The sequence below is a fragment of the Sturnus vulgaris genome, chromosome 18 (assembly GCF_052056855.1).
Source record: "Sturnus vulgaris isolate bStuVul1 chromosome 18, bStuVul1.hap1, whole genome shotgun sequence".
Classification (NCBI taxonomy): domain Eukaryota; kingdom Metazoa; phylum Chordata; class Aves; order Passeriformes; family Sturnidae; genus Sturnus; species Sturnus vulgaris.
The window spans coordinates 12,935,417-12,957,922 of record NC_142260.1 but is presented as its reverse complement, the minus strand read 5'-3'; the positions used below and the strand labels follow the sequence as shown (position 1 = coordinate 12,957,922).

Sequence of the window (22,506 nt, the reverse complement as noted above, 5' to 3'; positions counted from 1 at the left end):
TAGGAGCAAGACTTACCTGCCAGGTGAGTGTAATGCCAAAAGAATCCAAGCCAGCTTCCCGTTCTGAACTGCCTTCTGGAAGAGACTCTTTCCCACCTTCTTTTTCTCTGTTGACTAGACAGGATGCCAAGAAGACTACCCTCTTGGTGTTAAGCACTTAAGATATTAAGGAAAAACCCAGAATAAACAACTAGAGTTAAAAGTCCAGTAAGCTCTGTCTCCTCTCTTTACTTACACCACTTACCAGATACTAAAGGAAATACCAGAACCAATGATAAGAATAACACTGAGCATACCCTCGTGCCTCCCTATTTGTTCACTGCTCTGAGCACCTGCAGAACCAGTTTCTCTGTATTCAAAAGCTCCCCATAACCATTTCTTCCACAGATTTGAGTAATCAGTTTTGAACCCAACTCTTTTGACCCCCATCAGATTTTAAATTCCAGACTTCATCACCAAATATGCCATGCAGGGAAGAAATGTCATGTGTTTTGAACCTGTCATTTAGCTCTTGTACAGTAAGAAACAGTGAATAATTGTTGCCTAGTCCCCTTTTCCATGACTCGCTATTTCATATACCTTACATCACTGCTCACTTCCAGAGTGAAGTGTTCCTAAACTACATGACTTTTATTCAGGCTGTTCACTACTTTAACAGCTCCCCTCATCCATCTTTATACCCTTTGTAGGTCAACTACATTCATTTGAAATGTGTAGGATAACACCAAGATTCAGGCAAGGAATTCACACAATGGTTTGTTCTCCATCCATTTTTGTGCTATTTTGACCACAGAGACGATGTTTTCATGACATTTTTACAATAACTCTAAGGTCTCTTTCCTGAGTAATAATATTGTCACGTGTGTACAATTTGGGCTGTTTTCCTTCTTGTGCATTATTTTGCATTCATTGAGTTTCATTTGTTATTTTACTGCCCAGTCCTTCAGTAACTGACATGCTCCTTCACCTCTTCATAGTTAGCTTTAGTTTCAGCTAACTGAATAATTGAATTTCAATAATTTGTGTCAGTTTACCTTAGAACCCATTTTTGAAATAATTTGTGAATATATTAAAGCCTATGGATCTAGCACATTTACCTGGACTGCACCAATATTCATTTCCTCTGTTCTAAAAACTGAATATGCATTCCTACACTTTGGTTTTGACTTCTAAAACACAAATTAACTCTTACGTGAATCCCCCCTGCCTTTTCCCCAAAGTAGTTTTATTGCTTAATAGTTACCATGAGCTATCTTCTGGCAGGTTTTGAAAATATAAGTGGACAACAACTGTGCAGTTACATCTCAATTATAAGCTCAGAGTCTGTGAAGCAATTTACTAGATTTGTGAGGCCTGATTTCCTTCTAATGAAAGACTAGACCATTAGACACGTTTTCTAACAGACCTCTTATTACATTCTTTAATTTTTGGATGGAGTACCAGAGCTTCTAAAAAACCCAACCAACAAACCAAACCAAAAGAACAGTATTGCCTATTTACAAGTCATTGATGCTAAGAACAACTGAAGCAATAGGTTTTATATCATAGTTATTCTAAATTTGACCTTTAGTGCTTTTGGCTGGTGAGACAGCTGTATTAGTGCTCCTTACAAAAGTTGCCTATAAAGTATCTTCCATTTGATTTTCAGCCGGAAAATTCTTTCCTTTCCTTTGAATAACAGAATGGTTCAAGTTGGAAGAAAGCTCAAAAAGTTCATCTAGCTCAGCCTCAATGTTTTTCAATGCTCAAAGCAGGGTCAACACTGATTGAGTCCCACAGGCTTTTGTCCAGTTCTTTCTTGACACCTCCAAGGACAGACATTCAACAGCCACACAGGAACTTGTTCCAGTGCTTAGTTATCTTTGCCATTAGAAACACCTCCAGTCCAATTTAGGACCACTCCTTGATCTTCCACCATGCACTGCAGCAGAGTATAACCCTATTTTCTCAGCCCCTTCTGATCTATATTGGTGTTGGCAGCCAAGCTAAAATCAAATTCTCCTCCCTCAGCCTTTGTCTTGTGCTCCCACCCTGCACCACAATGGCTGCAAAGGTTCTTGCTGGTTGTTTCCTTTAGCTCTGAGTGGCAGTCCTGCCCCTGGGCATATCAGCTCACCTCCCATCACCCTCCTCTTGGTGACTCCTGCCAAATTGATAAAGGTGCTTTTGATATCTTCAACCTCAAACAACAGCTTTACCCAACTCTTGCCAAGAGAAGTTCTGACAAGTCTCATTTAACATATCTCAAGAACTCCTTTCAGATTTGTACCTCCTTTTAGGTCTCTATCATAACCTTTTTTCTTTGACTACTTTTTTACCAAGCCACTATACACCTGCCCTTAGATAGGTGAATTATTTAATTACTTTCACTTCCAGCAAATTATTTTAAATTTTTATATAAATTTTTTTGTTTTTTCTCATATAAATATAGATTCCACATTTTTACTTCCAATATTGAAAGACTCAGATTTTGACTTCTAACTTTCTCCTTTATCTTTTAAAGCATTTATTCCCTTCCATACATAGGTTGATTTGATATATACTTCAGGTGAACATTTCAGCATTTATCTGCCCCTTACAGATTATTTAAAAACATTTTTAGTTTTAGTTCCCCCCCCACCTTCTCAGGTTAAATACTCTAGTGGTTTGTCTGGGCTTCCTTGCCCTCCATCTCAGCTTACAAAAGCTACTGAATGTGAACTTATTAAGAGTGATGTATAAACTCTGAGGCATCACCTATGTGCTGCTCAGGCAATTTTTGGTGTCTAGAAGTGTAGTCTGCATTATAGTGCCAGGAGGGACTATTGCATCTACACATGATTAAGCCTCTAACTAGAATGATGTTTTCTCATTTTTAAAGGATGTTTTCCCTTATGTCACTGTCTTGATGCAATTTGGGATGAACAACAGGAATTTAGCTACTTAATTTAAATACAAATGTGTTTCATGTTAATTATATAATTAGCTCAAGCACTGGTTTCCCTGTCTCCTTCAGAATATAGAACTGCTACTGTATCTAAAGTTAGTCTAGCTGAATATCTTTTCTTTTTGGAGACATCTTTAAGTAAATAAACCAACTGCTTCACTGTAACTCCAGGTACAGTAGCCTCTATGTGCATGTGCTAGTGGTGAAAACAGCATTTTCACCACCTTACTGTAATACTTTGAGAAATACAAGTATTCAGTTAAAAATAATACCAGCAGTGTAGCAGAGTAAAATTCAAACACAAAATGAAACTTGTTTTAGTTAAACTCTTTTAAAGCATGATTTATTCTACTGTTAGATTCAACCATTTGCTTGTAGATGCACAATAGTCATGCTACATAAAACTCTTAGACCTAATGCATATAGCATAATTAAATTCAAAACAACAGGGAAATCAGGAATAATTTTTCCAAGAGCGCTACAGAGTAGAAAAATTAAACAGACCATTTACCATTACATCTATTCTCTATTAATTCAGCTCTTGGAAATTCCTGCAGGAAATATTACATATTTTTCACATCCAGTGGATGAATTTTCTAAGAATGTTTACTTTTTTTAGTTGGTAAAACTAGTTTCCTCATGCCTGTTTACAGAATCAAATTTTCAAAAATCCAATCAAAGTGAAAGAAAACTAATGAGAAGTCCAAATGATTTTCATGGTGGCCCACTTTGCTAACATAAATCTATTTTTGCATTATGTTGTCATGCTTCCAAATAGGTACCTGCTGTTTTCTGCAGCCAAAGTACCCAAACTTAAAAGTATGAGACACTTGCCTTAGCAGAGGATATCCCAAAACATTTCTTCCAACGAGCAGCTGCTTCATTACCTTCAGACTGCCATGGAAACTTCTCCCACCATCATGAATAACTTTTTCTAATAATCCAGTCAAATTCTTGTGCTTTGTCATTTTAACAGGACTGCAGATATAATTATTTTGTGATCCTAATCACAGAATCTCCCGAGTTGGAAGCGACCCCTAGGGATGAGTAAATTCCAGCTGCTGGCCCTGCACCGTGCAGCCTCAAGAATCACCATTTCATATCGATTGATGGATGGATGAACTGAAAGCCTGATGCCTGCAGACATTTTGGGAATGCATGTGTAGGGGGCAGGTGTGTGTGTGGTGAGGCAGTGAAGTGCCCCACAGCCCCGAGCCCTGGAGCCCCTACCCCAGGCTGGCAGTGGTGCCAAGCACAGGCACAGTGGAGGCCACGCTCCACTCTGCCCCAAGCCAGCCCCGAGCCACCAAGAGACCAGGAGTCCCACTAGGGACAAAGGCCAAGGGTGTTTAAGCCAAACAGGAGGCAAGGCCTTGATCTTGACCCTGCCTTCATCTTGGGGTTTCTATCTGAACACTACTGAAACACAGAATGTGTGCTTTTCTTTCTTCTTCTAATTCCCTCTTATTGGAAGTTCTTGAGTAACTAAAAAGCAAATAGGCTTAAACTTTGCTAAGTTGAATGGGCCAAGTTAATGTTCTGAGAAGCATTTTATGTTGATTGAATGTTATAATAAGCAAGTAATAGTACAAGCTATACCCTACAGCCTTTGCATGTTTTCATAAGTTTCTCCCAGTGGGACAAGATCTTTAACATCCTTTTCACACTTGCAACAGACACAATTTAACCTCGCATGCTACAACAGTGAAATCAATGAAATGTGTACTTCAGATAACTAATTTAAGTAATAGCATTTAAGACAACCCAGCAGGTAGAAGTCAAAGTAGCTTGGCAAGAAAATGAAATGTGCTATATCATGCCTCCACTGCTTCCCAAATACCTTTTGCTTTCTACCTAACTGGCAATCTGACAAAAAAATCTTATTAGGCAACGAAAAGTTATGAAAAGTTCTGTGCCAGTGATGTGTGGAATGTGCTGTGAAGCACTTTCTGCTTATGAAGTCTAGATGTGTTCACAGTATGTAAGAAAACAAATGTAAGTACAAATAACAGCGCAGAAAATTACTCAATAGTAATCTGATATACAAAAATCCCGCTTCAATCTGCTACATCTCTGGAAACATTTTATGCTAGTTACAAATGGCAAATATATACCTAGCTAACAAATCTATAATCAACTTCTGATTGCATCACTTCTCATATCAGTTTTTCATTTTCTCAATTTTTTTTTAGTCCCTGTGTTGCAATTGAACCAATTCCATTCAAGGGTATGGAAAACATTTAAAAAGCATGAGATTCATCAATTTTATGTTTTGACCATTAAAAAGGTGCATGCACAAGCTTGTCTAGAAACTTCAAGATTGCTATGGACATCTTTGTGTAAGACTTAATGTGCCACAAGAGCAATGAAAGTTACAACTATATTTATAAGCAAAACCCAACATGCCTCTTGTACATATTAACCCAAGAAGCTTGCTGTGTACATTTTATATTAAACAATGAGAATTTGAAAACATTCCCACAAATCAAAAATGGTCTTTACTACTTAAGCTGTATCAGGTGCCAAAAATCATAATATTAAAAGTGACCCTCCCTCTTCATTCTACTGAAATTACATCACCTTGCTATAGGGACATATATCAGATTCTAGTTTTTAGAATTTACACAAGCCTTTTCCATGGCCAATATTTTCTCAGTTCTCATTAGACTACAAGATCCAAGGCTCACCACAACTCTACCACTGATACTCCTTTTAGAATACAACTAGGAGGATTCCATTTCTCTCATCCTAGTATTTTTAACTAGTAAGACCTATTTCTTAAGAAATTATTTCTTCCTCTTTGAACTTCCCTAATGAAGACTACTTCTGCAACATTGTCTGCTCCTTCCACAAGTGGTCCTGAAGGCTTCTGCATTCAGCTCCCATCTCCTTCAGAAACTTCTGGAAAATGCTCCTCCACTGTGTCAGGAATAAATTCTGCAGCATAGTTCATATTACTGAACTAATCAGGTTGGAAGCTCCTTGCTTCAGACAGCTTCTAACACCACTGGAACTTCTTACTGGACTTCTTCCTCAGGTTCTCACCAGATTGGAGAAATTCATGTGCTTGCATTTGCACAGACCAAACACACTAGAGTGACATTCTGAAGACCGGTTACAGTACAGCTACACATGAATTGCTCTGTCTCTCAGTACTAATAATTTGCTAGAAGACATTATAAACAATATGTACTTACAGCAATGTTTGTCAAAATTGATTTAGACATATTTCACAAGAGAAGAAAGGAACATTTTTGCTAGAAATAAATTTCACATTATATTTCTCTTAATATTTAAATTTATTTGACATAATTAAGAAAATTTATTTACAGCTGAATTAAACTGAAAAAACAGAATAGGAACATTTACAACCAAGTAACAGACTAAAAACCAGAAAGACAAAAAAATGAAAAAAAAACCTTTTGGAAATATTTTTTTGTCTCTTGGAATTTCCTATGTCATCAATAGATGCTAGCAATCTACAAACATGTTCTAATATTAGCATCTATTTAACTTGCTTCCAAAAGAAAAATGATCCTAACACAAGGAAGCTAGTCCAATGAAAATAACTTAGGGGGTCAACGTTTTTCTAAGACTTCCACCACAAAACTCTCAAAACTATTTACAAGTGGAAATCGCAATTCACCCTATTCTCATTTGCTATCCATCAATCCTGCTTGAAATACAGATGAATTCAGAACTAAATCCTTTTTCTTGGAAACACGAAGTAAAAGATTTTTTGATGTCCTTGATTTAACATCGAGTGGGACATTTCCTTGAGAAAGACTTCTAACCAATTTTCTTGACATAGTCTGTTCTTGCTTCTTGCTCTTCGTTTTAATTCCTAGTGAAGAAAGAAATGCTATTAGAAATAGGGAGACACTCCTTCAATAAACATAATTAGAATTTAGCCTACCTGGACCTCCTTTTCAGAATACGTCTAAGAATTTTTACACATTTCTTTCCTTTACTGAAAGCCTAATTTTAATATGCAAAAATGTAATCACTCTTAGCTCAGTAATTCAGTGTTTTAATTGTCTAGAAAGTCCCATGATTAGACCCTCGACTGACATGAGATGCTACTAAAAAGGCACAGTTGTCTATAAAAAGATGTAGAAATATTGAAAAGTGCAATTATTCCTTCTTATTATAGAATAGCATTGAAAAATGAACATTTATTATAGAGAGTTGTATCTTTTAAATCTGAAAGCAACTCTTCCTCTTAGGTATTTGGTTAAGGTTTATTCTGCTCTTGTAGTGCATGCTCTTGAAAAGAAAGTCTATTTCATATTCAGTTAAACATTAAAGAATCAAAAATTTATTCTCATTTCAAAATGTGCTTCTACATTACAGTTTCTTAATTCAGAGGTGATTGAATAGTGGTGACTTCATAACCTGGTCTGTTGTAGCAGACATTGATATGAAGTAACTGTGTATGCAATTTGCCAAAGAAGTCACTTGGCTAGACAGAGTTTACACTCAGATATTCAGTTTCCAGGAAGCTTCTAGTAATACAAGCTCAACATTTCTCATGAACACAGAATAAGACATTTTCATATGTCTTTGTTCCCTCACATCAATTTTTACTTAAAAACATGTATGTACTGTAAAACCAGTGTATTGCCCAGAACACTGGAAAAAGCTACACAATGGAAGTGTTTTTTCACATTGCTTTTCCATTTCATAACAAAAGCAGACTATGAAACGAATATTGGATCTCCTTTAAATAGTCTGAGAAGATTGTTAACTCTTTCTCTGAAGGTAGAGAGGAAAAGGAAGCAATTTGGTAGAGATGAAGGAAAATTGTACTGATTCACCACATTAAAATCTGCTGCAGGTGCCAAGCAACTTAGTGCCATGCACTAGAAAAGACAGAGGTTTTTATAAAATTGCGAAGACATTTGTGAATATTGGCTGAAAACAATTACTTGTAACTGATTTTATCACAGAAAAGACTTATGCACCTCAGAGAGAAACCATATAATTGAGGCAAACTTTCACACAACTTGCTAATATTACCAGCAGTATGCTAGAAGCAAAATAACTTTTCCTCAGTTATTGTTTTTGCCCAGAATCGCCCCAAATTTTAAGACGAATAACTCTCTGAAAATACCTGTTATCTGTTAAAACAAATCAGTGAGGTGTTGTAAAAGAAAGCAAAGAATTAAAAACAGGTTTGGAAATTATTAGCAACTTTTATTTTTTGATAAACCACACTTGGGCAAAGACAAAATTGGTAATAAAATTCACCAAATTCCTCAACAAGTATATAAAACTATTTTAAGTGGAATAACTTAAAACCTCTTGGGGAAAAGGTTTCCCAACAATATTATTACGAGGTTGAACTGAATTTTGATTAGACACCGTCTATATAATTGACATTCTGATTTTTTTTTAATATACTACTCAAACCAATGGCTTAGCATACTATCACAGCAACACATGCTATTAAATTGACAAAAACTGAGCAGCAATGTTGATGTTCTGCCAGTGCAAAACAATCTCTGCCACCAAGGCAGGGCCCCCATCCCAGCGGGGACACTCACCAGTGGCTCGGGGCACTCGCAGGGCTGTGTGGTTGAACAGGATGTCCTGCTGGACCCTCTGGGCACAAACTGGGCCTTGCAGGCTGCCCAGAACAGTGTTGGATGCAGAGCTGGAAGAGTTACCAGAAAGGAGTTTGCTTTCAGTACAGTCACTACTAACAGTAGCTCAGGCCTTGCAATACAGAAGTACTTCAAATGTTATCAAGTGTTCATAGAATCATAACAGAAGGCAAATGATAAACTAATTTATTATGTATATCTATGGCTACCATTCCCTTTTTTCTTTTTTAAAAATTTACCAGAACGCTCCAGCTGTGAAAATAAGATCTAATGCTGGCATTTGCATTAAAAGGCAGGACAATATGTCACAGGTTTTTTTTGAAAACACAGAAGCCAGTTTGATGGCCATCACATACAAATTGTACTAAGAAATAATCTTAAGGCATGTTGCAAAATCCTTGAAATGACCAAGCTGTGTTTATTGAACAAATCACATTTTTTTATTCCTACATTAACTTTTCCACAGCTTCCAACACAGTTGGAGGGGGTGGCTTCATAGCAGACAATACTTTTTAACTAAGCTGCAAGACAACTGTTATAGCTTCAAATTCATGAAAACAAAGCCTCTATATTTTATCCATAGCACTTTATGTGATGAACTTAAGGTCTATGGTGAAAATTATGAACCTATTTGATCTCAACCCTTTTGCAATTGCCTCGCAAACTTCCTTGGTTGCACTCTGCAAGACAGCCTCATAAACAAGCTAATCGTATTTATGCCCCAAGTTCCTATGCTTTTCCTATTCCTGTAATAAATATTGTATTATTTCCACTTTATAGTCCCTTAACTCACACTTTCTTAATAATGATTTTCTGCCTAAATCAAAATATATAGCAAGCAGCAAAGACTAAGACTTTCCTTGTACCAGTCCTAAAACCTACTCATGCATGCTTCTTGCAAGAAAACTTATGCCAATAAGAATTTAACATTATTTGGTAAAATAGTCTCTCCTATGACTAACTTGCCTCTAATCCCTCATCCTCAAAATACAACTGTTTCAAATTATACTTCTAATGTGGACAACATGACTGAAATTTGTATTTTTATTCTAACATTAGTAGGAGATGAATGACTGGAGTGAGCCACTTCAATCAGGGAAAGTATGGGAGAGAAAAAAGGGAAAAAGTGAAGAGAATGGAATGAAGGCACTCTGAAAAGGCTTTTCTCCTTCACAAACGTGTTTTCATTCCTTCTCTTCAGCACCAACTGCTGGCCAACACCATAAAGAATTTCAGTCTACAGACAAAGTTACTGAGGAAGAATGATCCCTATAAAAGGAACAGAATTTGTGGGATTTTTCTGTAGTGTGCTGGGAAATATGTTTAAGATACAAAAGAAACAAAGGTGAACACAGAGAGCTAGTCTTTTGGGAAGAAATAAGTATATTTTTATATGCTTATATATATGCTTTATATGCTTCTATTATTTATATATACTTTAAATTATTACACAGTTATTAAAAAAAATACGTCAAAAGCCTGTCTGAGAACTTTTACCTTAAGACTAGATAAATCGGGCTCCAAAAGTTCCCATGTCTCTCCCTAGAGAGAATGTTGAAAAAAACTAGCTCGATTTCAGAACAGGTGATTTATTTTGATAAATTTTGCTAAATATAACCAGCTATTTGAAAATGCAAGCAGTGGCTCTTTTCTCATCCTAGGGCAGAAGAGTTTACTCCTCATCCTAGCAAGACAGTTTGGAAGAGTAATTGATAACAATCAGAACAGTAACATGTAACTAGACCAGATGAATCTGATCTTTTAGGATAATTCTCTATTTTAAAGATGCTAATAAACAAAAAGGCTCTTATGTTTCTTCCATGTACTGTGATCTAACTATAGACTTATGCCAACAGTCTTAAGATATTCTTCATAAGACCTGTGGGGTGGTAGCAACAGGTGACTTGTAACATGATTTAAAAAAGGTTGTATCAGTTTTTAGGAAAATAAAAGAAAACCATCTGTTTCATAGCTAATCAGGTTTTAAATAGACTTAAAAAAACCCCCAAACCAACCAATCAAAGAAATACACACACACAAAAAAATACTACAATTCAACTTATTGTCTACTCAGTTTCAGATTTTCTGGTGTTCCTACTAAACAAGCCTCTTTCAGGGTCATAAACCAGAAGTGATGATACACAAGTTCTTCCTAGAGCAGATCGCAAAAGTTAAGTCACAATATGAGACTGATTTTCTGATAATTCATTTTCAAAGTTGATCACATAAGTACTGCCATGTAGTTTCTTTTCCCTGCTTTCTATTTTGGTAGTTTCTAATGTGCTCCAGCAAAGGCAGAACGTCTTCAAAAACCTTAAGACTTTTACTTGATGATGAAATTTCTCTTTTCAGAATTATATGCCATCTTTCTATTTTGAGTAGACAGCAGCTACACATGACATGATATTAGTTTGCAATTATTAAAACAGAAGTTCTTAAACCAAGACTAAACAAAAAACCAAAGTGAAGTTACCGGGAAAAACAAAAAAATTCAATTGAATTCAAACATCTGTGAATCAGAACATGTCACATGCAGGTCCAAATGACTTGTATAAGATGTCTGCAGATTTGAAATAGAATAAAGAAACTGAAGTAAGAGCATAAGAAATGAAAACTCATTTTGTATAGAAGGGTTAGTTCAATCTTACCCTAACACCTTCCTTTTTCTTTGAGCAGCTGAAGTCATTGCCATATATGAGGGCTTCTCAAATACTGGAGCAGAATTTTTGTTGATTAAGGAAGAAAGATCAAGTCTGCAATAAAAGAATTACATTTTTGGAAAACGTATTCTTGGCAAAAGTCAAGTAAACTTGTTCTTAACTGTAAACAAATATATGGTAAGTTGAAAAGCAAAACTGGAAATTCATTTCATTAATGTCATTTCAGGTAGCTTCGCAGACTTCAGACACACACAGTGGCTTTAAGCATGGCATTTCACAATGTGGAGAGGTTAAGTATCCATTTTACAGACAGAAAACATAAACCTTAGAGAGAAAGTAACTTGCCTGAGGCATCAGAATCAATTTTAAAAATGCTGTATTTTCTTTTTGGTACATATCTTACAAAACAGGATAAGCTTTCAACTTGATTTGTTGTCACTAACATACTACTGTTTTCAAATAATGGAAGAATTGAATTTGAGGGTAATCAAAATCGAGGGTTTGATTTTCAAAACGTTGGTTTTATTTATAAAACGGATATAAAAGAAAAACCCAGCTGTAAAGATAGGATTAAATTACTTGGTAATATTCCTCACCCATATAAAAGGAAAATACCTTTGCACAATGCTATTGCTGCATGCCTGTGACTCCTTCACAGATGAGTAAGTAGACATTTCAGTTGTTTCATCTGTACCTTCATAGAGAATTATTGTTGAGTTCATGACACCTTCGTCACAGTCTGGGATGAGATCACATGTAGTGTCCATGATACTGGCCTTTTTGGCTGGCAGATCTGCACTACATGCACTGACTTTGCCCAGGCCTGCAAGGTGCAAAGCCTTCTTCACCACAGTCTGAGTGCAGAAGCTTTGCACTGGCTTTCTGCAAGAGTCTGGTGTGTACACTATAGGGTAGACTTCCTTGGCAAGAGAATCCTCCAGGTGCTGGAAGCCCCAGTGGTTGGAAGCAGGTGGACTTGGAGCCACAGCTGGAGAGTCCATTAGCTTCCTCCTAGTTCTTTTCTGTGGTGGTTCTGTATATTCTAATACTTGTTGTGTATTTTTATTCGTTTCTTGTGATGGTGTACCAAAAGAGGTGCCTGTGAAACATAAGTAACAATGGTTAGCACATCTAACTGCACATACTACTTAAATCTTGTTTTTCCCTTCCTCATGCCTACTGAGACATTGCCAGAAATTATTACAAATACCATTTATTTCATATCCATATCAACTTGGTCATAGAGATGAAATTATTTCTATTGCAGCATTGTCCAAGATGATATTTGCTCTGTGACACTCAAAGTATTATAAACATGCATAGGTTGGTGTAGTTAATCCCAGAGGTTATAGAAACAATCACAACCAAGATCTAACACCTCACAAGAAGGAATGGAAGAGTAAGAGTACTGAAAATTATTCCACTACCATGACAAAACTCATATTTTAAGGTGGTACAATCACAGTAATTTAGAGCTGATTCCTGATCCCAGCCATTCTTTTCCCCAGCAAGAATCATGCAGAATAATGAGAGCCTGTGGAAAAAGGAATTGCACAGAACCATTTAGAAGGACAAAATTCGCTGACACTGCAAATGAGAAAGCAGGGTTTTGCAAAGAAGTTACAAAGGGGAAACCAAGAAGTTACTAGGATTCTGTGACCCCATTATATCAACTGCAGGGAGCAAAGCTCTTGACTAACAACTTCCCCCACCCTCCCAAATAAGAACAAGCAATACAGTGTAATTGGCCATTCTCATTCATCCTGACTGAAAGGATTTCTCTTGAAGTGTCATAATGTTTTTATTTTCAAGCAAGTGGTAATAATGGCAATCTCCAAAGTAAGACAGGAAAGGCCTTTCTTTTACTCCAGCTTTCAGTGAAGGAGGATCATTTTAAGACAGCTCACTGTTCAAATGGGTAGACAACTGGTGACTTACACAGTTAATAATAAAAAAATTATGGAATTCCTTTTTTAAACAAATCAAGAATAGAAGAGGGCTGTCAAAATCCCAAGTGCTTCTATATTTAACTTCCAGTGCAAGTTTAAGAACTGAAGCCTAGTAGCCTTAAAATGCCTACAATTTGGATCCCCTTCAGCTGGCAGCCAGAGATTGTACTTCTTTCTGCATTGCCTGCTTCATGCCTGTGAGCAACTAAACTGCAAAAACACCTCGTGCTTTTTAAATTGATGCGAGTTACTCGGGACTTAGCTATAGTATTCCTAGAACAGTGTTGATAAATATTTATTTCTTCTAAATTTTATTCTATTTTTGCCTCAGACTAAGAAAGCTAGTTTAAACTCCTCGGTCTGAATGCTTCTATTGTTCTCACATGTTAACACTTAGAGCATTTTAACTGTTCCAAAAACATTCTTTGAACATGACAAAGACTGATTAAAAACATGTATGTATTGTATATTTCACCTCCACAAGGCTGATTTGTTATAGAAAGCAAGGCTTAAATAGTTGCAGCTTTTTCTCTGCTTACCATTTCTCAGGCCACATTTAATTTTGAGCTCATTGCCCAGTGGCAACCCAATTTGCCAAGATGCTTTAAAAAAGTCAATTCCTCAAGTACCCTCAGAGATCAGATATCTTGGGGAAAAGGCCCAAGTAAGATCCTCACTGAAGAACGATCTCGGCACCGCTTTTGCCTGCACACTTTTGTACTAGCGCTGCCATATGATTGAATACCCAGCTACACGAGATGATGCCCAATTAGAAGATACAAAATAGAGCTGGTAAGGGACAGTCAAGGATTTAAAGACCACAATGAGACTTAGACCTGTTCCAGGAGGATAGAACAGCTAGTATCAAAGAGTGTACAAGCATCAAGTAAATGAGATGGTTAGATATTGGCCACAAGTCTATTCTATGCTGCCACAACTTAATTCAAAAATGAAACCATTGAAAAAACCAAGCAAACGTTTATTCCTCACTCAGGGGCTCAGTGGCAGAATGAACAATGTTTAAACTGCTTATGGGGAAGGTGGTGTGGACAAGGACATGAACGATTACAATTCTATTATGTTGCTTCCAGCTTTGAAGAAACACATCCATGGAAAACTTGGGCCTGAGAGGAAACCTGACATGAAATAACTGAATTGTAAATTTGTCCATATGTGCACCTATCTACAGTTCACTTGGTGTATGTAAAGGACCTTTCCTTTGTTAAAATGGAAATTATCTTATACTGCATCCAACACACAGCAGCTTTCAGCAGGTGAAATGCAGCAGGCTGCTGAGATGCAGTGCCTTGAGTGTAATCTAAACATTATGCTAAATTCAGGACCCCATGAGTAGTGGAATGGAAACAGTAGTAAAACAAGGCCTGAGTGTACCTCAAATAATCTTTACCTCCACCTAAAATAAATATGCCCACTGTGATAGAGACATTTCTCCAAGACTTGGCTGGATTTAACAAACAAGAAACTTATTTATGAACAATTTAAAACATCTGCTTTACGACACTATCAACAATGCTATGCTTCACTATGTACTTGCTCTTTGTTTTAGTAAGTACAACATATACCTCAATGTAATAGACTAACAAATATTTAAAAAAAATTCTGGTCATCACAACCAAAATTGAATCCAAACCTTTTTTTAAAAGACTTTTGACATCTTATAGTCTTAAGTACAAGAATAAGGTTTATATAATTTAGTGTTTGAAATAACTATCCATTAAATGCCTCAGGACACGTTTAAAATATTCATTTATTAGTTTTTACTCCTACTTATATGCATCTGAATGTCTGTTTCAGGAAAAATAACGGTTAGAGTTCTATTAGTCCATTGTTACATTAGAATGGGGAGGTTTCAGTTTCAGAAAGTTTGCTTACTGTAAGACACTGAGGTTTTGCTAATGTCCTAAAGTTACTAGAAGGAACTCTGATGGAGAAACATTTTGATGGGTGTGCCAACGTTTAGAAGCTTCTACAGGCCTAAATATTGGAAGCATTTTAATATTAACTGTAAGTACTAGCATTTAAATCATTAACTAAATACATAAAGAACACAAAAGTACTGCCAACATAAATAATTTGATGAATTCCATCATAATGGAGAGCATTTTGTACTGTAATACAAGTAAACTAATCACAGCAGTTGCAGGAATTCTATATAAGGCAAATATAAGCTGCTAGTAAAACCAGACATTTTTAACATCTATTCATTTCTGGAATAAAACTCATTGCAAAACTAAGTAAAAACACAACAAGCTTTTCTTGTCATTGAAGTGTTGGAAATAATACAAAATACTTAAGAAGTTTCCCTTCCCATAGCTTTTTGAGAGAATATTAGCTTGCTCCTAACACAGTAAACAAACATCATCTTTATCATCTTTAACTTGGCTTCACTGAACAACATAAACCAAATATCATGTGGCCAAAACAACTCAAAAAATCCTAATTCCACTTTATCTTATTGTTCTACTGTGTATCACTCCAAACAGTTGTGATCTCAGTAAATAAAAATACAGCAAGAAAAACATTTGGACACAAAATAAAGAATTGCCAGTTTTTCTATTTCCATCTTATTAAGGAAGCAAGATATTCAAGCTAGTAGCTAACTTTTTTGCAAGTGCTTTTAATAGCTACTATTGAGAAGTTTATGTAAAAGGGACTCGGACACCAGAAGTTGCTACAGAAACTCTACTAGTTCCAGAAACTTCAAAATACATGGTACTGAAGATGATACAGTGGAGAATCACGTAGGGCTATTTATATTTCCTTAAAGTACAAATCCAAGTAGTTCCTGAATGGATGTCTAACGGTAATCATTAAGTATTGCCATTATTTTCCTATTGAAAGATAAACAAGCTCCAACTACAAAAAAAAAATTCATTTTCAAACATGTTCCATAATAAGGAAGGGAAATTATGTTTATAGTCTATATTTGCTTCATGCTTTATAGCTACTTCAAGCTTTTGCATCAATATAGTCATCATGCAGTAATTTTTTATTTCATATACAGAAATGAATCACTTATACACTTTATAGAACAGCTGCAGTTAACTTGATGAAGTTGGTTAAAAGAAAAATTTGGAAGTTTTATTTCCTTAGCTAGTATTTTCAGCTACAATGCATCTCTTTAAAAATAAACATTATTCCAAATGTATTTTGGAGAAGAGATCACATATTTGATATTCCTTGATTTCAGGCTGATCTTAAAGAATTTTTTAAATTGTCTTTTATAAAGATACTATTTAAGAGATCCACTCAGAAATTAAACATAAAAGCCATCATCCACTGATCAACCATCCCCACCAGTGACAGAAGGTGGTTTTGGTCCTTAGCTTGCTCTATCATTTGTCCCAAAAGACTAGTCAGAAGTACTGATTTATCTGACAAGAAACATGGCAATATCAGATATTTACAGGCCTGTGCATTAATATGAGAAGCAGAATGCACTGTGTGTGAAATATGAGTCACAGGAAAAGTGAGCAGAGCTCATGGCAAAACAAATCTGATGAATTGAGTTAGTTCTAATTGACATTAGGGACAAAATAACGGCCAAGAATTGTCTTCTTCTGGAACTCGTGCTAATACATGCATAAGGGGATTATTTCTGGAAACTGGGCTAAATTAAGTCTACCAGGTTGTTCTGCTAAAGTGAAATTAAATATTAATGTATTCATTTCAATAAACATTTCTGGGCTACCACTGATTGATCAAATTACAATTCTAATCATACATTTTCATTCTTTTAACAACTGACTCATGGAATTCCAAATTGCAAATGAGGTCTAGTCAATGCATTTCAATTATTTAATATTCCTGTGACCCAAAGGCATCATCACTGTGATGGCAAGTTTCACAACAGGTTCACAAACAACAGCTGTGAGCTGGAAAAGGCTCAAATCCAGGCTGTTCCTCTATTGATCAGGTGCACTGTTTTACACAGCATGGGAAAAAACACTGAGAAGTCACATAAGACAGTATGAAAGAGCTGCTTAACAAGACAAATCTTTCCTATTCAAGACACATGCTTTTCCTACTTTTAATCAAATCTTTTACTATATACAACTATACCTCAATTTTTCCTGCCATACAGAAGAAAAATATTGACTTTTCAGATCCAAATGTTTGTGACAAGAGGAGGCAATGGATGCCTTATTTTTTTCTATTAATCAATTCCATTCTCTCAGTGGTAATGTACAGTAAGGCTTCTGGAAATGGGATGCTTGAAACAGTGCCAAGAACTTCCCCATTCAAAGAAATACTTGCAAGTACCAGTTAGAGCTCTGCAGCCATCAGGCTGAACTCTGAATACTCTATGGCTCTCCATTAATGAACACTTAAGAATGGGTGCCCAAATACATTCTTAAATGAACTTGTTTCCATAGCTTGTGCATTCTTTGACACAAACAGTTAAATTGTTCATGACCTTGCACATTTACGGTAGCATTAAGCATACACAAGCTTAATCTAAATTTTTCATGTATGCGTCCAAAAAAAGAGAAAATATTGGAAAGCCAGCGTTTTCTGTAAAAAGCAACAGACATATAATTAAAGTCAGAATTTTACAAAAGGTGTTTAAAGATTTCAAGAGCTAAAGGAAAAGCAAGATAGGAGGTCAGCTCCTGTAGTGAAGTGCTATATCTGCTTTGGCAAAGCATGTGAACTTTAACTTTCACTAGAAATCAAGAGATGATTCACAAAAATTGACTACCTTGATAATTTGACCAGAGAAACAGACATTGAATGAAGGGCCAGAAAACACCTTTATCTTTTCCTCCCATACTACTCAATATATATGAATCTTTTCCAAGGAAGAAATATTCATTAGAAACAAAGACTTAGCATTACTGCAAATCAGCTGAAATTTTTTGCTCTTTTGAAACTCCTGTTGGGAAGAAGGATCTTAAGACAATAACAAAATCAATTCATATAAAAAAGTAAGAACGTTTAGAATTATATTTCAAGAACTTATTTCTGTAGAAAACTTAACAAAACCTAGAATAAATCCCCCTACCCTTTCACCTTCTCTTTGCAGTTTTTAGATTCTTCTTCCACATCGATTACTAGCTTGACTCTCTTCTTTGGGACCAGTCAACAAATGTAGTTAATTACAAAGGAACACACAAGACTGCTTTCAGGACCTGTTCAAGTCCTGCTTTCATAGTTTTACCTATTCTGCAGAAATTATGTAGCTGCTTTGACCTTTTGGAGACAGTGCTTATAATCAGAAAAGCTATTTATGTGACTTAAAATACTTCATTTTTAATGTGAAAACACCCAATAACAATTAATTTGCATTTGAACATTGTCATGGTTCTCTCCAAGAACTGCAGACAAAAGTTTGTGTCATTAAAAAAGTTTCTGCAATGATTACTGCATCATGCTCTGCAACACACAGAATTCAGCACTGTCTTCAAATACAGATGGTTTCCTGCATCACCACCAATTTAAACATGTAGGAACTGAAGAGAGACCTGTAGTTTGTGAATGACTGATGGATATTGCACACGTTCCTAGATACTTCTGAGTTCAACAATTATTTTGTAAGCCTACACTGAAGAGAAATGAATATTTTTCTCATAATGTTTTGTGTTTTATAAATGAGTGCTATCTCATCTTTGCAGATGGATTTTGCCTCGAAAATTGTCTTTCAGATATGTTAACATAGGTTCAAAGCAATACCTGAGATTTGTTGCTAGCAGACCTAGTGCACTCTCCTCCTCAATCTAAATGCTCCAGACTTACATTTCATATTAAAGAATCATTGTATTGCCATCAATTAACTTTTTTACCTTCTTCCCTAAATTATGGGAGAAACTTCCAAAACAAGGCAACATACATTTATATTAAATGGGAGATTAAAAAAAACAAAACAACAAACCACATCTTTCAAAATAAAAAGAACCAAAGCACAAGAACTGAAATGCACTGCTCTTTCCTGATGACAAGATGCAATCCATTCAAATATGTTAAATGTGAAATATGAGGTTTTATATAAGGAATAACAACAACTGTGGTTTCTTGGTTTTGTTTTTTCAACCTTGGAGCACTATTTCCTTCCCAATACCTTGAATAAATTCTAGATAATAAAATATCCAAGTATCAAAGGTGCAAGGGAGTTGGTTTAAAATTCTCAATTTTTTTCACTAAGTTCTTAGGTCAGCTGTTGCTAGAGGTTACCAAGCAAACTGAGATAACTTTAGGAAGCAGGAATTTGATTCTTGAATAATTTAATTTCATCTTTAAAGAAAAAAAAAGAAATTACTACATCCTTCTCATTTCTGGTTGGCATGCTGCCCTTGAACTACTTCATATTCTCCCATACTAATGTATGTTTCTGACTTATGATTTTTTTCTTATTAGTATGTTGCATAAAATTTGCACAAGAGAAATGTATTTCCATAACTCAGTATCATTTAGTAGTCCAATTATTTTAAATGTGAACTCAAACAATTCAAGAGGAGCTACTTAGTTGTGTTTGTGTGCTGAACAGAAAAAAAAAAAAAATATCCAAGCACTAGTAAGTGGATTGCTTTTATCCTCCCCACTTGTATTGAAGTGATTGTGTCAACATCATTAGTATTTTAGTTAACCTTCCCCTAAAGATTGCAAAATCTGGAGAACAGTTGTTTCTCCCACATTTTATCCTGCATCTAATGAGAAGGGGAAAGGAGTGACACTAATGCCTTGTATTTCCTCTTCCAAAGACCAAAAAGCAAATAAAAATCATAAAACACCAATAAGGATTTTTGTCATCTTCAGGCATCATTTACAACTGAAAAAAGTTTGTCTTAGCTGAAAATGGTGCCCATTTACTTAGCTGAATGTAAAAGTTCAACAGAATTTAGGATAAGAGAATAATTGGAAAACCTACACAAGGTTTTCAAGAAAACCCCTTAAATAACATTAATTATTTTAATAAAATAAAGTCTTCATATTTTAATAGTTCATAGGGAATTTAAATAATTGTAATTTTAGTATTAATTTCACTAAGAACTGACCAGGCCTCTTACAACACAAAACTTCAAGAAAGGTAGAAAAGAAGTAAATTAATCAAGAACTCTAACATAGCAGACTAGCATCAGAAACTAAAATTCACAGCAAGCTTAACCTACATATGACAAGATAAAATCATTACAATCAATATTTTGTTACAAAGGATATTATAGAGCTTTTGGATTAATGTTCCTACGTATTCCATCAGAAAAAAAAGCACCTCTACACAAGAAACCCCCAGTATCTAAGAACATAGGATTTAAATTAATACCAGCTTTCACCCTTTCTGAATGAATCCGACTAACATGGGCAGAATAAATGTAAGCATGAAAATCTGCTAACTTTCTTTTCCTCCTCTCTGTAGAAACAAAAGCAAACACACACTAAAAAGAAAAACCAATCCAAAGTAAAATGAAACCAATGCCACTCATGAAAAACCCCTGAACCCAACCAAAAAACAAACCAAACAACTCCAGCCCACTGCCAATGCAGTCTGAACTTAGCATTGCAGTTAGTGAGACACTGTGTATCAACAGCAACACAAACATTCAAAAAATCACATACACTTTTTATGAGAAGGACAATACATGGTTTTTGATAAAAAAATTCTCAAGCTGTATAGAAGAAAGCCATCAATAGGAAGGAGCTCATTTCAGTTTGTACAGAGGTCAATGCTTTTTTTGGAACTACTAGCTTTTGAGAAGCTGATGTACTTTAAGTAGCATTTCTCTCTTTTTCCCTTGTTACCTATAGATGTCTGCCAGATGGATTATTAGCAGTAATGAGAAAGCCTCAGGTGCTGGGTGCTCCCCATCCACAGCACAAAACACAAACATGGGACCCAAAGCAGTTGCACTATTAGGATGAAATTTTGCATGTAATCCATCAGAACAGCACCATCTAATGAGGAATCTTCATCCCTTTTTACCCAGACTGTACTCCCTTCACAGCTAAAGAAGAAAAGCCTGCTATATAGAGTTATGGGGAAAAACTGGGGCCATCAGGATACAGCAAAACAGTCAGTTCCATGGTAGGTATGATTCGATATCCTTTGATTCTTAGGAACACGAACTCCTAAAATATTGCAGTAAATTAATTCCAGGTCAACCTCTAACTAATAGTAAATCTCATTTCCCTCAAGGCTATTATTAAAAACTACACCTGGTTAACATCTCAAGTTACTTTAACAGAATTACAATCAACTAACACTATGGTTCCTTTCCCACCAATGTCACATGAAAGATTCAAATGCAATTTTTAATAGCACTCACAGCATCTGTGTACATTGATATATGGGGTATGTTACAATATGAAGAGGATGAATTAATCTGTTGCAGTGTGTGTCTAGATGTTGAAAAAGTAAATTTCTTTCCTATATCCAATTAAGAATGGTGTAAAACTTATAGAAAATGGGTCTGAGACTCAACTTTACATCTGGCTTCAGTGTCTGGAGAAGTGCAGACCCGTGTTTATGGATGATATCTGACCGTTGCAGAAGATATTTAAACCTATTTCCAACAGAGAAAAATTTACTGATATACTTACGGCATGGGGTGTTTGGTCTGCTCACAAGCTGTGGGAATGAAAATATAGCTGACATTTCTACTTCATGGCTTTGATTTTGATTCTTTTCTTCAGTCTGGTCAGCCCAAGCTACCGATTTTTGTCTTTGAATCAGCTGCTCAACCTCTGCATATTCAGTCTCACTTATGTAATTTGTCAATCCAGCTTCTCTCAAAGTCAGGAATTGCTTGCGAAGAACTGGAAGTGCAGTATTTAGTACTCTGTAAAACAGCAAGAGGCAAGACAAGTGTGCCTAAGAAAACACAATTTTAACCCAGAAAACAAAAAGTGAGAAAAACCTTGCTTCTCTTTAATTAAAATTAAATTCCCTAAATAGGTCTTCTCACAAGTGTCGGGTTAGTCTTATCCCACCTGTCATGAAACCATACTTACTTTTCTGTTTGCTTGTTATACTGATCTTGAATGGACACCAGGGACAACATGTGTTCAATCTGGGCTTTAAGGGCCTGAACTTCTAGGTTTAAATGGCAATACTGCAGATCTTGATGAAGCTCCTTTGGAAAATTACGAATACAAATGAAAATCAAACAGCTGTACATAAAACTGGCAGGAGGAAACTAAAACGTAAACTAAAATAATAATAGATCAGCCTACATTGAAAAGGCAGAGTAGAGCTAATTATCATAATGAAGTTTTATACTAGAGAAGTATGAATTATTTGATTTTTTTATTTATATGCATAAATAACTCTGTTAATTCCTTTGACCAATAGTGTGTGTGCTGCAATTAACATTAAAAATCCAGACACATAGGGATGCTTATCCATGCATGCC

General features: G+C 35.6%; 1 protein-coding gene across 2 annotated transcripts in view; it reads right to left on the bottom strand.

The window, feature by feature from the left end:
* Positions 1-6,207: 6,207 nt before the first annotated feature.
* Positions 6,208-22,506, bottom strand: part of KIF18A (kinesin family member 18A) — a 32,742-nt gene continuing 16,443 nt past the window's right edge. For both annotated transcript variants that reach the window (XM_088175685.1, XM_088175684.1), the window contains exons 12-17: positions 22,106-22,227; positions 21,695-21,933; positions 11,808-12,291; positions 11,181-11,285; positions 8,473-8,582; positions 6,208-6,770 (exon numbers count right to left, since the gene is read on the bottom strand). In XM_088175685.1, the coding sequence (XP_088031811.1) occupies positions 6,580-6,770; positions 8,473-8,582; positions 11,181-11,285; positions 11,808-12,291; positions 21,695-21,933; positions 22,106-22,227 (1,251 nt within the window). In that variant the 3' untranslated portion in view covers positions 6,208-6,579. The remainder of the gene's footprint in view (positions 6,771-8,472; positions 8,583-11,180; positions 11,286-11,807; positions 12,292-21,694; positions 21,934-22,105; positions 22,228-22,506) is intronic.